Consider the following 17,480-nt stretch of genomic DNA (forward strand, 5'->3'; position numbering starts at 1 on the left):
AGATATTAGTATGTTCATTTTATTTATTTATTTTTTTTGAGATGAAGTTTCATTCTTGTTGCCCTGGCTGTAGTGTAATGGTGCGATCTTGGCTCACCGCAACCTCTGCCTCCTGGTTCAAGTAATTCGCCAGCCTCAGCCTCCAGAGTAGCTGGGATTACAGGCATGCACCAACACACGCGGCTATATTTTGAATTTTTAGTAGAGACGGGGTTTCTCTGTGTTGGTCAGGCTGGTCTCAAACTCCCGAACTCAGGTGATCTGCCCGCCTCAGCCTCTGACAGTGCTGGGATTACAGGCAAGTTCACCATTCTCATTCAGTCTCCTCTTCTGCGATCCCTTTCATCTTTATATTTATTTTAATTTTTGTAGAGACAGGGTCTCGCTATGTTCCCTAGGCTAGTCTTGAACTCCTGGCCTCAAGCAATCCTCCTGTTTTGGTCTCCCACAGTGCTGGGGCTGCAGGGGTGAGCCACCACTTCCGGTCCTTTCCGTTTCTGTTTTATCCCTAAAACCTAACCTCTTACTGTAGACTGCCAATTCTGACGAATCTTGTTTATTATCTGGGCCTCTTCTCTATATTTATTCCATTAAAAAGGTCAAAGGCTCTACTGAAGGGGTGGCCTGCCCCTCCACACCTGTGGGTGCTTCTCGTTAGGTGGAACCAGAGACTTGAGAAAAGAAATGAGACACAGAGACAAAGTATAGAGAAAGAAAAAGTGGGCCCAGGGGACCAGCGCTCAGCATACAGAGGACCCACGCCCACACCGGTCTCTGAGTTCCCTTAGTATTTATTGATAATTATCTTTACCATCTTAGAAAAAGGGAAGTGACAGGATTATAGGATCATCTTAAGGAGAAGGTCAGCAGTAAGACATATGAATAAAGATCTCTGTGACATGAATAAGTTTAAGGAAAAGTGCTGTGTCTTGATATGCATATGCAAACACCTTCATAAACCTTTTTAGTGCATAAATAGCAGCACTGCTAGCAAGTCCCACCTTTCGCCCTAAGGCGGATTGTCTCCTTTCTCAGTAAATAGAAAGTACAATCCGCTTTTACACCAAGATGTTCCACTGTCCAGGGACAGGCAGGAGACAGATGCTTTTCTCTATCTCAACCGCCAACAACCGCCAAGAGGCCTTCTTTCCTCTTGTACTGGTCCTCCTCAGCACAGACCCTTCACGGGTGTCAGGCTGGGGGACGATCAGGTCTTTCCCATCCCACGAGGCCATATTTCAGCTTTCCTAGGCAGAGGTCCCTGAAACCTTTGGCAGTGTACGTGTCCCTGGGTACTTGAGATTAAGAGAAGGGTGATGACTTTTAACCAGCAAGTTGCCTTCAGGCACTTGTTTAACAAAGCACACCCTGCACAGCCCAAAATCCTTTAAACCTTGAGTTACCACAGCACATGTCTCTTGCAAGGACAAGGTGGGGGTAGGGTCACAGATTAACAGCATCTCAAATACAGAACAAAATGGAGCCTCTTATGTCTACTTCTTTCTATATAGACACAGTAACAGTCTGATCTTTCTTTTCCCCACATCTACAGGCTCTATATTTTATTTTACTAAATGTGGATCGTGAATAACTAAAATTATGGTTGCCTTTGGCAACTGTATAAAGACTCTAGGACCCGCCGGGCGCGGTGGCTCACGCCTGTAATCCCAGCACTTTGGGAGGCTGAGGCGGGCGGATCACAAGGTCAGGAGATTGAGACCATCCTGGCTAACATGGTGAAACCCCATCTCTACCAAAAATACAAAAAATTAGCCGGGCACGGTGGTGGGCACCTGTGGTCCTAGCTACTCGGGAGGCTGAGGCAGGAGAATGGCGTGGTCCCGGGAGGCGGAGCTTGCAGTGCTCCAGCCTGGGTGACAAAGCAAGACTCCGTCTCAAAAAAAAAAAAAGACTCCAGGTCTCATTTAATTATCAGGAAACAGAGATTATAGCTACATGCTTCTTCAAATACACCAGCTCTGTTTATAACTAAGCCTTCCTGACAATCCATACCTTGATTTGTGATTTGGGGGAGCTAAATGTTTGCTATCCCCCCACCAACCTATTCCCATTTTCAGTATCAGCTTTTCCTAAGAAGGGAAAAGGTATAAATATTGATTTCAAAGTCAGGCTTATAGTTGAATGGCAGACACTTAGTAGCTGTATCATCTTTCCAAAACTTTCAATTTACAAAATGAGTGGCCGGGTGTGGTGGCTCACGGCTGTAATCCTAGCACTGCAGGAGGCTGTGGCGGGCAGATCACCTGAGTTCGGGAGTTCGAGACCAGCCTGACCAACACGGAGAAATCCCATCTTTACTAAAAATACAAAATTAGCTGGGCGTAGTGGCTCATGCTTGTAATCCCAGCTACTCGGGAGGCTGATGCAGAAAAATTGCTTGAACTAGGAGGTAGAGGTTGCGGTGAGGTGAGATCGCGCCATTGCACTACAGCTTAGGCAACAAGAGTGAAACTTCATCTCAAAAAATAAATAAATAAATAAATAAATAATAAAATAAAATAAAATGAGCATACTAATACCTATTTCATTAAATGAGACGGTGCAAAACATTCGGACTCTAGATCAATATTTGGCACATAATAAATATTAAGCATTATTTCCTTTTTATAAAGGAAAACACGAATTGAAAAGGGAAAGATAGAAAGACAACTTAGCTTCTGTAAAGATTATTCAGAAAAATGTGTCTATGTCACTATAATATTAATGAAAATATTTTCTCAAAAAATGATTTTTCTTGACGGAGTTTCGCTCGTCACCCAGGCTGGAGTGCAATGGCACGAACTCAGCTCACTGCAACCTCCGCCTCCCAGGTTCAAGCAATCCTCCTGCCTCAGCCTCCCGAGTAGCTGGGATTACAGGTACTCACCACCATGCCCCGCTAATTTTGTATTTTTAGTAGAGGCGGGGTTTCGCCATGTTAGCCAGGATGGTCTCGAACTCCTGGGCTTAGGTGATCCACCTGCCTCAGCCTCCCAAAGTGCTGGGATTACAGGTGTGAGCCACCACGCCCAGACAAAAAATGATTTTTCTTAAGAAATTAGTAAAATATTTATAGTGACTGAGACAGGTCTTGCTTATTTATTTATAGAGACAGGTCTAGTTATGTTGCCCAGGCTGGAAGGCAGGAAGTGCAGTGGCACATCACAGCTCACTATAACCTCCAACACTAGGGCTCAAGCAATTCTCTCGCCTCAGCCTACCAAGTAGCTAGCTACTACCCAAGTAGTTAGGCGTGTGTCATCAGACCTGGTTAATTTTTCTATTTCTGTTAAGACAAGGTTTTATTATGTTGTCTAGGTTGGTCTTGAATTCCTGGCCTCAAGCTACCCTCCTGCCTCAGCCTCCCAAAGTGCTGGGATTACAGGCACGAGCCACCACACCAGGACAGAAGTCAGTGCAATATTAATTCATATTCTAATTTAACAATAAAGCCTAAATTGTAACATTACATGTTTCTATTATATTCTACTGAATTCAAATCTAGTTTTCTGCCTGTAATCCTAGCATTTTGCAAGGCCAACGTGGGAAGACTGCATGAGGCCAGGAGTTTGAGACCAGCCTGTACAATATAGAAAGACCTCATCTCCAATGGGGGAAAAAAAAAAAAGTATAATTTTCCTTTAGTCATAAAATGTAGTCTAAACATAGTTGAGACTTACGTAATGCAGGCCTTACCCTACACTGTATTCAGTATTTATTTCCTAACTGAAATAAGACTGGCAAGGAGGTATACATAAATAAAACCAAAGAAATACCCCCAACTCTACTCTGTTTTCATTCTGCCTTCTTTAGGTCTTTTCTCAAACAACTACATTTTTTGAATAGTAATACAAGTATATAAATTTTTTTTTTTTTTTGAGACAGCGTCTCGCTTTGTTGCCCAGGCTGGAGTGCAGTGGCACAATCTTGGCTCACTACAACCTCTACCTGCTGGGTTCAAGGGATTCTCCTGTCTCAGCCTCCTGAGTAGTTGGGATCACAGGCACATGCCACCACACCCAGCTAATTTTTGTATTTTTAGTAGAGAAGGGGTTTCACCATGTTGGCCAGGCTGGTCTTGAACTCCTGACCTCAGGTGATCGGCCTGCCTCGGCCTTCCAGTGCTGGGATTACAGGTGTCAGCTATTGCAACCGGCCCAAATTTTTAAAATATGGTAAAATGCAACTCAGTTTCCCTTCAGAGAGTCTATCTTTACAAAAATTTTTATCTTCATGGTCAAGTAAATACAAACATAAACATACAGGCACACTCCTGTATACCCACAGAATGCACCACTTTAATATTTCACAATAAAATGTCTCAGTTTTCCTATACAAGCTACAGAGAATGTTCATCTCTCTCAACATATGTTTTGGCTAATGATTTTACAAAGTAAAATTTGTACATTTATTTATTTCAATCCCAAAACTTAAAACAATGTTCTTAAAATGATGTGTGAGATGTCTGGAGATATATTCCAAATAAAACAAGCAAAACTTTGAAAAAGCTGCTTCAGCATCAACAAAAGGAATGTACATGTTGTTATACAGGAAGCAACTGTGTGTTAACAATCATATTAATTATTTAGCAACCAGGAAGAAATGCTTAAGAATTTTATATCCTAAACATTTTGTTAATTGCATGAAAAGGCCAGGCATGGTAGATCATACCTACCATCCCAGCACTATGGGAGTCCAAGGTTGGAGGATCACATGAGCCCAGGAGTTCAAGACCAGCCTGGGCAACATAGTGAGACCTGGTCTCTACAAGAAATTTCTTAAAAATTAGGTGTGGGCTGGGTGCAGTGGCTCATGCCTGTAATCCCACCACTTTGGGAGGCCAAGGTGGGCGGATCACGAGGTCAGGAGATGGAGACCATCCTGGCTAACATGCTGAAACTCCGTCTCTACTAAAAAAAAAAAAAAAAAATACAAAAAATTAGCCGGACGTGGTGGCAGGCGCCTGAAGTCCCAGCTACTAGGGAGGCTGAGGCATGAGAATGGCGTGAACCTGGGAGGTGGACTTTGCAGTGAGCCGAGATTGCACCACTGCACTGGGTGATAGAGCAAGACTCTGTCCCCCCACCCCCCCCAAAAAAAAATTTGGCATGGTGGCATGTTTCTGTAGTCCCCACTACCCATGGGTCTAAGGCAGGAGGATCACTTGAGTCCAGAAGACCAAGGCTGTAGTGAGCTATGATTACACCACTGTACTCCAGCCTAGACAACAAAGCAAGACCCTTGTCTGAAAAAAAAAAAAAAAGCTAGATTTGCTGGATTCAAGAATACATCCATTTTAATTTTTAAGTAATCCAAGTTGTTTCCTGTAACGGTTTTCACTAGTTGGTATTTTCATGGCTATGATGTAAGTACCTATTTTCCTATAATCTTACCAGGCTAACGTTGGTCTTTCTCAAACTGATAAATACCTGAAGGAAAGTTGTTCTTTGCCTATAATGAGATATTACAGATATTTTCCCCAGTCTGTTTGTTGACTTTATGATGAAATATAGCCCAACTTATCCTTTCCTTTTTTGAGACAGGTTTGCTCTGCTGCCCAGGCTGGAGTTCAGTGGCATGATCACAGCTCACTGCAACTTCGAACTCCTGGAGTCAAGGGATCCTCCCGCCTCAGCCTTCCGAATGGCTAGAAATACAGATGCACGCCGCCATGCCCAGTTAATCTATTTTTTAAATTTTTTGTAGAAACGGGGTCTTCTTGTTGCCCAAGCTGGTCTTGAACCCTTGGCCTCAAGTGATCTTCCCACCTTCGCTTCCCAAAGTCCTGGGATTACAGGTGTTTAAGTCACTGTGCCTGGCCTTTTCCTTTTCTTAATGGCTTCTAAGTTTTGGGTTATGCTTAGAAAAGGTTTTCTAATTCAAATATTATTTTAAGATAATAATTCTACCATTGTTCATCCTAGTAACTTTATTTCATTTTTTACATTTAAACCTCTCATTCACCTGAAACTTATGTGGGGTAAGGAACGACAATGGGCACCCGACTTTTAAAATTCTGGGTTGTTATTTAGTTGTCCCAATGCCACGACTGAGTGACTGAGGCTGTTTCTAGATGTTAGATTTTTCAGAAGTTAGACTCAGCAGTAGAGATGACTAGCGAGCTCAGAATTAGTGAACCAGACACCAAAATTAGGGATTTAGGGACTCTAAAACACATCTAACATCAAAAGCACAGATCCTGAAGTCCATATATAAAGCACCTTATAAAGCATATAGAAAGCATATTAACTATTACTGAACCTTGGAAGCCCTAAGGATGCTTATCTCTAATTCAGTTAAAATAACTACATACTATACAATAGGTGTTAATAATAAGCATATATGACATTTTTATAGTCTGTATAATGTGAGTTCACTTACTTTGTTTTCATAACTACTCTTTAAGAAGACAGGCAGAGATTTTAACTTCCATTTATTGCTGAGGAAAATAATTCAGTAATGGTACCTTGTCCCTTTACTCATAGGAAATGGTAGTGCCAAACTCAAACCCAGATCTTGTATTTCCAAATGTTAACAAACTGCCATTACACCCTGCACTAAGTACTTTTACACAAAAATTAGTGAGACTCCCTACTCACAAGGAGTTGAAATAATTTTTTAATAAATATACAGACTGATCACATACTTATTTAAGTATGAAAGGAGTACACTAAAGTTGAAAACATCATCCTTGGCTTCAAGGAAACTTCAAAGGTCTACAGCAGTTAAAAAAAAAAGCAAGGCTTGCTGGGCGCGGTGGCTCATGCCTGTAATCCCAGCATTTTGGGAGGCCGAGATGGGCGGATCACAAGGTCAGGAGATTGAAACCATCCTGGCTAACATGGTGAAATCCCGTCTCTACTAAAAACACAAAAAATTAGCTAGCCGGGTGTGGTGGCAGGCGCCTGTAGCCTCAGCTACTCAGGAGGCTGAGGCAGGAGAATGGCGTGAACCCAGGAGGCGGAGCTTGCAGTGAGCCGAGATCGTGCCATTGCACTCCAGCCTGGGGGACAGAGCAGGACTCCGTCTCAAAAAAAAAAAGCAAGACTTTAGGGACTGGGAAATAAACCTGAAAGTCAGGAACCATGTCTTATCTACTCTCTCCATGTCTTATGGTATTTACTGCTGCTATAACTAGAATGTAGTGTTAGGTCAGTAAATATGCGTTGGTTGTCTCAATGTACTCATCGAAACTTCCAGACAGGGTGAGATAGGAAATAATATCAGACCCCATTCATTTTTCTTAGGAAGTAAACTTTTGTCTGTCACCAAAGAATCAGCCAAATCATCAAATAGCACTTACACAATGTAACAAAGAAAGTTCGGCACCATTTCTGGGCTACACCTACTGACTAAATGTATTTCACAGAAAAATAAAATTTTGAACTACATTCCATTTCAAAGCTGACAAAAGGTTATAAAACAACTTCCAGAACTGAATCCAGTCTAAATGCTACAAAATACAACTGTCATTCACTCTTGCTTTATTCTGAATTAAACACATCCTGTTTCTATAACAAATAATTGTTCATTATATTTCTCATCGGTAGTGTTTTTTGTGTGTTGTTTCCTTCAGTTATCTTGTCAATATTATCTTTTCTTCAGGTCTTTTATTTTTAAATACTAACAAGTATCTGCCATATATAATGACTTTTTAAAAATTTCTGAAATATTTTAACAAATACTAAGGGAGAATGAAACGTGAATAAGAAAATATGAGTACAAAAATAAACTCAGTTTACAAAGTACAGCCACAGACAACTTCATTCCAGAGTCTGCATGTCCTATTCTCTAATCTATTAAATGACAAGACATCAGCACTGGAGCCCCAAGAACTGCAACTTTTGTTGGCAAAAGCCTTGAATGGGTCAAAATAATTTTTAAACCTTTGACAAAAAAGCCCAAAAGGCCCAGGCTTACAATTTTAGTAGATGGTTGTATGTGACATATGTTAAGAGTTCTAAACTCAAATAAAAAGGAAAGTTGACAATGAACTAGTCAATGTGAAAAACTTACAAAAGCATAAGCCGAGACATTACATGCGATTCCTAGTCTATAAAATACCAAGGAGGCATCACTGTTTACACTTGAGTGACAGGGCTTTCTTGAGTGGTTATTTATATCAACGGTTTAGTGTGGTCAAAGAAATCTGTCATAAATTGCCTCAATACACAATAAATGCGGATACATTCTAGGTTAAATTATGTGGGTACTACAGAAAGCGATATGTGAGAGAAACCAGCACAATGCCTGCATGTACACTGCTGAATCTGACACTAGGAAAAAAACAGCCAGTTATGAAACAAACTCAATTCTTAATGTTGGAAACAGAATAAGGCTCCATTCTTTTTGGAGAATAAAGATACTAATCATTTAAAACAGATGGACTTCGCACCAACAATGTGGATATACTTAACATACATAACTGTACACTTAAAAATGATTAAGGTGCTAAATTTTGTTATATATTTTGGAAAGGGTGAGTTTTATTTATTTTTTTTAAACAGAGGGTCTCGCTCTGTCACCTAGGCTGGAGTGTGATGGCCCAAACATAGCTCACTGCATCCTTGAACTCCTGGGCAAAAGTGACCCTCCCGCCTCAGCCTCCCTAATAGCTGGGACTATAGGTGTGTGCCACCAAGCCCAGGAAATAAAAAAAAATTTCTTTCTGTAGAGATGGGGGTCTTGCTATATTGCCCAGACTGGTCTCAACTCCTGGCCTTAGGTAATCTTTCTGCCTCCTCTTCCCAAAGTGCTGGGATTTCAGGTGCTAGCCACTGCACCCGGCTATGTTATCTGTTTTTTAACAATTAAAAAGAAAAAAGCCCTTCAAATGAGCTTTAAATTTCCCTTGAAAAAAAAATTTTTTTTTTAAGACAAAGTCTAGCTTTGCCGCCCAGGCTGGAGTGCAGTGGCGCGATCTTGGCTCACTGCAACCTCCACCTCCCAGGTTTACACCATTCTCCTGCCTCAGCCTCCCGAGTAGCTGGGACTACAGGTGCCCGCCACCACGCCCGGCTAATTTTTTGTATTTTTAGTAGAAACGGGGTTTCACCGAGTTCGCCAGGATGGTCTCGATCTCCTGACCTTGTGATCCACCCGCCTCGGCCTCCCAAAGTGCTGGGATTACAGGCGTGAGCCACCCGCGCCCGGCCTAAATTTCCCTTGAATTTTTAAATTAATAGATTTATGAGTTATTGAGTACTTACTATATATATCTATTACCATGGAGATGGAGGTAAAATATGGATAAAACCTAATTCCTCTTTTCAAGAAGCTCAAAGTTCAAAGGGAACCAAAATTCTAAACTGTTCTTTTTTGTTTTTGTTTTTGTGAAACAGAGTCTCTGTCACCCAGGCTGGAGTGTAGTGGTGCAATCAAGGGTCACTGCAGCCTCAACTTTCTGGGCTCAGGCAATCCTCCTATCTCAAACCTCTTGAGTAACTGACACCACAGGCATGGACTACCAAGCCCAACTAATTTTTGAGGGGTGTGGTATAGGGGGAGATAGAGATGGGGTCTATGTTGCCTAGGCTGGTCTCAAACTCCTGGGCTCAGGCAATCCTCCTGCCTCAGCCTCCCAAAGTGCTGAGATTACAGGCATAAGCCGCAGCACCCTGCCTAAAATCTCCTTAAAAACAAAAATTGAAAATAACTTTGGATCACCCAAAGTAGGTGAGTAGCCATTTACCTATCCTTTCTTAAACACTCATCTATCTCTTCCCCCTCCTTTCTCTCTGCAGGTTCTAGTTGTACATTAAAGTCTCTGAGGCTTAACATGAAAAATTCTGGGATTCAAACAGATTTGCTAGCCACTATGAAACAGCCCCACCTTGTGTGCCTGAACAAAGAGAATAACAATCAACAATGTTCCTGGGTGTCCTCGAATAGAAGAGGTATTTCAAATTGGAGAGAAAAGCAAATCTAGTCTTCTGATCTTCTTCTAAAGCAATCATCTCCATTCAAGTCAACCCAACACTTAAAACTATGCAAACCACTGGGACAAATTCTATCAAAAAGTCATCTCTATCTCAGTCCTGATTATCTTCTCTCTTCTAGGCTCTTATAAAATATGTGGTCTATCCCATATGAATTGCTCTTAATCAGAGTATTCTTTGTATTGTTTGCAAAGCGTTCTTGTGCCACTGGAAGGAAAATAAGTTTAAAGGTAATTAATGGTGGCTCAAGCCTGTAATCCCAGCACTTTGGGAGGCCGAGACGGGCGGATCACAAGGTCAGGAGATCGAGACCATCCTGGCTAACACAGTGAAACCCCGTCTCTACTAAAGAATACAAAAAACTAGCCGGGCGACGATGGCGGGCGCCTGTAGTCCCAGCTACTTGGGAGGCGGAGGCAGGAGAATGGCCTGAACCTGGGAGGCGGAGCTTGCAGTGAGCTGAGATCCGGCCACCGCACTCCAGCCTGGGCGACAGAGCCAGACTCCGTCTCAAAAAAAAAAAAAAAAAAGGTAATTAAATATTTCTATTTCCCCGAAAGAATAGGTTAATGCTTAGTAATGAATATTTCATTAAAACATATTTATTGAGCATCTCCCATGTGTCACCGATGAATAGAATTTGTAGAATTTTAAAATTAAAGGTTTTAATAACTGAAACATCCTGGCCAGGCACGGTGGCTCAAGCCTGTAATCCCAGCACTTTGGGGGGGCCAAGGCAGGCGGATCACGAGGTCAGGAGATCAAGACCATCCTGACTAACACGGTGAAACCCCGTCTCTATAAAACTACAACAAATTAGCCGGGCATGGTGGCAGGAGCCTGTAGTCCCAGCTGCTCGGGAGGCTGAGGCAGGAGGATGGCATGAATCTGGGAGGCGGAGCTGGCAATGAGCCGAGATCACACCACTATACTCTAGCCTGGGCGACAGAGTGAGACTCTGTCTCAAAAAAATAAATAAATAAATAACTGAAACATCCTATTTCAAGCCCTGTCCTCTTGGTTTCTCTTTTTAATTAATTAACTTTTTCTTTAAAAAAAAATCAAGACAGGGTCTTGCTATCTCGCCCAGTCTGGTCTTGAACACCTGGCCTCAAACAATCCTCCTGCCTCAACCTCCCAAACTGCTGGGATTACAGACATGAGCCACTACACCTGTCCTTGTGTTCCTCTCAACACACTTGAATTGATCAGACTCTGGCATTCAAACTGTGAAAATTCATTTCCAAAATCAAAGAACTAGTCAACAGTAGCACACTTCTCCCCAAAGATGCCTATTATACAATAAGCTCCCACATAATCAGATGTAGAGGCACAATGATTCCCATAATTTCTTTTTTTTTTCTTTTTTTGAGACAGAGTCTCACTCTGTCGCCCAGGCTGGAGTGCAGTGGCGTGATCGTGGCTCACTGCAACCTCTGCCTTCCAGATTCAAGCAATTCTCTGCCTCAGCCTCCCGAGCTGGGACTACAGGCATGTGCCACCACGCCTGGCTAATTTTTGTATTTTTAGTAGAGACAGGGTTTCACCATGTTGGCCAGGCTGGTCTTGAACTCCTAACCTCGTGATCCACCCGCCTCAGCCTCCCAAAGTGCTGGGATTACAGGCATGAGCCACCGTGCCTGACCAATTCCCGTAATTTCTGAGGCAGCATTCACACCACATCTGCAAAGAACAAACAGTAGCTCTTGAATCTGAGAGAGCTAAAAAGTGAATGCAGTTGGTTGGTTTTCAACTAGGGCGAACTCAGAAGCTGAAATATTAGTATTTTGTTTTTAATCCAAATGACTGGTATAAACAGAGTAACAAATGCAACGGAAACGTTAAGCCATACATTTTCCAGATTTTGATAGGAACCTGAGAAATAACCTCTCTGCTCAGAGAGCCCTCAAAAACCTCTGCTTTCATTTTATGTTTCTTGGAGGTTAGTTTTTCTTTTCTACCACTACATAAATTACTTATTGCAGAGCAAAAGAGCCAGGGCAATCACCAGCTTCAGGGAGAATTTAAAATGATAAAAATTAAATTCTGCTACTGAATGATTCTCTTTATAGTACGGAACCCACAATACATTACTAAATAGCACAAAGAAAGCATACTCTGGTATTTTGCATTCCTTTTACTCCACCCACCCATCACCTCCACCAAAAAAAAAAAAAAAAAATGTAAAACAGGCTGAGCCACACACAGTATGTTTGACTTGCAAGTTTCGATGATACAGCAGCTTACTCTTGTAAATTACTGGCAAATATACAGGCTTAACAGTGACTTAAAATATAGTTATAGGACAAATAGACTATTCTAAGGGGAAAAAGGCAGGGGGGAGAAACCCAAGCACTTTTTAAAAACACAACAAATATATTCAGGTACAACATCTGCATTAGAAATGGTTTTCTTTCTTTTTCTTTGATAAATGTAAACACTTACCCTGAAGAGATTTTCCCAATCCCTGGCCCAGCTTCCACCCATGTTTCTGGAGTAAGCGGTGTCCAATATTATCCTGACAGACAGAACAGAGAGACAAACCAAAAATATTCCAATAATATATTCTTCCCTTCCTAGAGACATTTAAACAGATGATGAGCAAGAGATACTTCTACATATATGCATGCAAAAAGGTGCTAATAATAGGGTAAATGTGCCCAATAAGAGGGACATTAATGTAAAAAGAAAAGCTGGCTAGTATTTTATATGGGAAGAACATATGGGGTAAGGGTCCTTTCTGATGGTGTGCTGGGCAACTTTTGTATATAACATCTTAAAATGGAGAAAAGGGGGAAAGGGAAAAGGGGAAGAATACATTTATGAAGTTTTAAAATAACATTAAAAAGCATAAAATCAAGGTACTTATACAGTCATATCCACCACCTAAACAGCACCACTTTAAGATTTTTTTTTTTAAAGAAAATCTACATTGTGTTTAGTTGTTTTGTTTATGTGTCAGGCTTTCATGATACAAAGTAAGTTGTAAGTGTAAGACTGCCCCACCACTAGAAATGAAAAAACAATCAGAGCAAAATCCAGGCTAGACTTGATTGGTTTAAAATAATAATAATAATATATATAATATAAATATTTAACTAGCATGCAGCCAATATTAAACTGAAAAAACAGTGAGGTTAGTAAAACAAGAAATTAAGTTGATTAAACAGAAAAATAAAATGAGCTCAAGCACAGACTGAGTGATGCATTTCAACATGTAGTCTAACAAAAATGCTAAGATGTTAGAATGAAACAGGCCTAGCAATAAGTTAACAGTAAAGAACCATTAGTGCATGTAGGGGGGAGAAACCAACATACATAATGTCTCATCTTCCCAGGAGCACATTCAAAAAGGTATTTCAATGTAAACTGAATGAAAAAATTGCTAGAAACAACAATTAAATGTCAGCTTTCGTTTAAGAGGTCAAGGTATTGGAAACATCTGCAGCCCTTTGTCCAATTCTTTGCTTTTTACAGTTATTGTGAAGTACCAAGACAAGGCTAAAAATAAGCACTAACTGTATATCAGAAAAAATGATGCTATTCATCCAATGGACAACACTGAAAAATTCTAAACACAAAGTATTCTATATGTATTAGAATGTAATTTATAGTATTAATCCACAGAAGATTAAAAGTCGCAATAAAAGTAATGTTAGCAGAAAACAAAGGTAAATCATTTGAAAATCTTATATTTCCTGAAGTCAATTTATAAAGCTGACTAAACCACAAATTTCTGCATTAAAACCAAATATTGCACATTAAACTGTCCGACATCTCCATATTCAATGATAAAGTGCTCTTTGAACTCGCGAGGAAAGAAAAACATTTTTTTACTGTTACCTTCTTTAACCAGAAGTTAGAAGAAGATTAAGCCTCCCATATGCTGTTTGTTTGTTTAAGGACAATTTCCTTCTATAAGTTTAACTGGGCTAAGCAGCTAATTATTTCGTTGATGGGGAAAAATCAGGACACTTTTTTTTTTTTTTTTATAAATACAGCGTCTTGCTCTGTTGCCCAGGCTGGTGTGCAGTGGTGCAATTATAGCTAACTGCAGCCTTGACCTCCTGGGCTCAGGCAGTCCTCCCACCTCAGCCTCATGAGTAGCTGTAACTATGGGTATACATCACTATGCCTGGATAATTTTTTAATTTTTTGTAGAGATGAGATTTCGCTATGTTGCCCAGGATGATCTAGAACTCCTGGGCTCAAGCAATCCTCCCTCTTCAGCCTCTCAAAGTACTGGGATTACAGGCATGAATCCAAGATACTTTTTTAAACGCAAAACCTGGAGGCAAATTATAATAAAAAATTTGTTTCTAAAACAAAACATTGTTTCAAATATACATATAAAATCATTATGGTGTACAAAAGTTTGCTGCAAGTTATTTTTGCTCCATACCATCTGAAAGAATTAGAAACACTACTGATTCCAAGCACTGACTTCCACATTACTACACATTACAAAAACTTAATATAACACTACTGCTGCTGCAGGCTTCTTCCCTTCCCCGCTCCAAACTGAACTGCCAGGAAAAGCATTCCCTTACCCAGTGCTCAGTGTCTAACTATTTATAACTTTATTACCCCCTAAAAAAGAAAAGACTAAAAGTCTCAATATAAGTAATGTTAGCAGAAAACAAAAAGGTAAACAGGCCCTTATTTTACTACTATGAAAGCAAACTTACCTGTGCAGAAAATCCTTATTTCATATCGTAATTCCTACAACTGAATAATTCTAGAAAGGACAAGGATAGCAGAATGACTCTAAGAATATATGGTTTATTAAATAATTGTTTAATTTCTTAACAGACTCATAACTATATTTGACACCAAGATTTAGGCATTAAACAATGCTGACAAAAATTGTTGCTTCCCCCCCCCCATTTTGTTGTTGTTGTTGTTTTTAAAGAAAACTCAATCTTTGGCTAAGTGGAGATGAGACATTATGCTGATTGTGTTATATTATGAATGCACTAAAATAAACAGACAGATGAAGCAGTATGCTATTTCCAAAAGCAGTGCAAGTGGAGTGAAAGCATTTCCATACGAACCTGGCTTTAAAAACTGGGCTGTCAAAAGAACAGTTAAATGTAACACAAAGTAAGAAACTGTCCAATCACTAATGGTCGTTTTTTTTTTTGTCTTGTTTTCAATTCACTGCTTGCAAGTAATGTATTTATTAAAGAGTGAAAGCATAAGTAAATTCACGAGTCAAGACCAGCTGAGAGATTCAAGAGCAGCGTGTTGTGACTGACAACAGTGAAAGGAAAAGCAAATGTTAAAGGGAGAGGGAGAAAAAAAGAAAAAATTAAGGTTATACACATTAGCACCACTTTTACAAAACCACTCAAGAGGATGGCTGTCACCTTCTCAGAAAAAAAAATCATTGATAGAAAATGGTAGTGGCATTTCTCTTCTAAAACTTTAAAACTGTTCTTTAATTAAATCTACTTTCTCAGGGACTATAATAAAATATTTAACATGCCACTCTAAGTCCTTCCAGTCATAACAAAGACAACAGAAACAATGGACACATCTCCCAGAATCTCCTCCCTTCATCAACCTCCTAGGGTAAATGAATGACCAACACAGAAAAACTGGACCTTTCCTATCATTTGAAACTACCTGCTTTTGGAGGAAAAAAGGCAGCTCTGTGACTCTGCAGGAAGGGCTAGTATTCAGTATGGTCTCCCTTCCTACCAATAACAGAAAAAAAAAGGTTTTATAAACACTCATCAAAAATCCAATAGGCTTAAGGTAAGGTTTTATAAACATTCATCAAAAATCCAACAGGCTTAAGGATGATAGCTAACACAAGGAGGCACACCAAAATAATTTATAACAAAGTGAAACAAACCAGACTTGTCTACCTCTGAAATGATCAAAATTTTCTCTGTGAAAGAACAAGAAACTCAATAACCAGTCTGTGGGAAACAAGCAATCTATTCTTTCTGCTTACGACTGTAATTTTTGCCAATTATTCCAGGATTTTTTTTTTTTTCAGACGGAGTCTCACTCTGTAGCAGGCTGGAGTGCAGTGGCGCAATCTCAGTTCACAACAATCTCCACCTCCTGAGTAGCGGGGACTATAGAAGCATGCCACCACACCCGGTCAATTATTTTTTTTTGTATTTTTAGGAGAGACAGGGTTTCACCACGTTGGCCAGGCTGGTCTCAAACTCCTGACCTCAAGTGATCCGCCTGCCTTGGCCTCCCAAAGTGTTGGGATTACAAGCATAAGCCACCACGACTAGCCCACGGATGCTATTTATAACACCAAGTTGGCACAAGTAGCTTACAGCTCAAACAGGTAATCTAGACAGAACAAGGGCAATGAACACTAAATTTCTTTGTTCCTTTTTTTTTTTGAGACGGGATCTCACTCTGTCACCCAGGCTAGGGTGCAGTAGCACAGTCACAGCTCATCGCATCCTTGACCTGCAAGGCTCTCAAGTGGTCCTCCCACCTCGGCCTCCCAAAGTGCTGAGATTACAGGTGTGAGCCACCATGCCCAGCCAATTTATTTCCAAAGTAGTAATTATTTTTAAAAATAATTTTTAAAAAAGTAACTCTCTACTTAATTTCAGTTACTATAATAATGACTAAAAATCTTTCAGTTTTTGTTTTTTAAATATATAATTTGGGGTTTAATTATAATCTCACAGAACCAAAAATAAATTACAGAAAATATTTTCATTTCAAATACTCTGGTTAACAACTAACAAAGATGCATGATAGAGGTAGTCTGTTTACACTTTTTTTTCTTCTAAAGTCAACTTGATACAATTTAAATGTACATGGAAGAATTCCAAAGAAATCCGAACTTTAATAAATAAGGTAAAGCTTATTTATTATGCAGAAAAGCTGGTTTTCTACATAATTCAGAGTTCTCACAAACCACCTATTTGTTTTCTCTCTCTGCTCAAGACCCCAAAATGGTGGCTGTGTGGCCTGTTCTTTGGATGGAAATGAAGTTCTTCTAATTCTGGTTAAACCATGGAGCTATGCTGAAAACTCACACTTTTTCACCTAGATTACCTTAGTTGGCCTTTTTTTCTCCCCCATTTCTACACATAAATATATCATTAAAATGCTACATTTTTATCATTTGTTCTTCTTTAATAAACATGTTAGAAAAGGGATGTAATTTTTAAGTGGGAAGATCTTTGAAAATGAGAAATCTGTATTATAAACAACTACCAATATGCTGAAAACACAATACCAGCAATTTAAAAATACTTCATTATTAACTGTTTCAGCCATTCCTCAACATTTTTATTAATTAAATACCAAGTAGAAACTTTCTGCTCCATGAAGCTGTATGCCACCACAGTAACAATGATCATTTTGGCAAGAGCACCACCAATACACATGTATGATGAGAGCCTGCCAAAACACAGAAAAAAATTTACTTAATTGTATGAAGCTGGCTGTAAGTTTTTACAGTAGGAAACAGCCTACTATGTCTCAAGAGAAAACCATGCTGCAGGCACTGCCCATGACTGGATGAATACTAACTCTATATTGAATTTTGTTTTA

The 17,480-nt window shown here is 39.9% G+C and overlaps 1 protein-coding gene across 5 annotated transcripts in view; it reads right to left on the reverse strand.

The window, feature by feature from the left end:
• Positions 1-17,480, reverse strand: part of GPATCH8 (G-patch domain containing 8) — a 116,371-nt gene that overhangs the window by 61,430 nt on the left and 37,461 nt on the right. For 3 of the 5 annotated variants that reach the window (XM_010353981.2, XM_030922885.1, XM_030922884.1), the window contains one exon: positions 12,384-12,456. In XM_010353981.2, coding sequence (XP_010352283.1) covers positions 12,384-12,456 — 73 coding nt within the window. Of the gene's footprint in view, positions 1-12,383; positions 12,457-14,992; positions 15,011-17,480 lie in introns of all 5 variants that reach the window. The other 2 variants (XM_030922882.1, XM_030922883.1) reach the window with 1 other exon arrangement.

This window comes from Rhinopithecus roxellana, chromosome 19 (genome assembly GCF_007565055.1).
Source record: "Rhinopithecus roxellana isolate Shanxi Qingling chromosome 19, ASM756505v1, whole genome shotgun sequence".
Lineage (NCBI taxonomy): Eukaryota > Metazoa > Chordata > Mammalia > Primates > Cercopithecidae > Rhinopithecus > Rhinopithecus roxellana.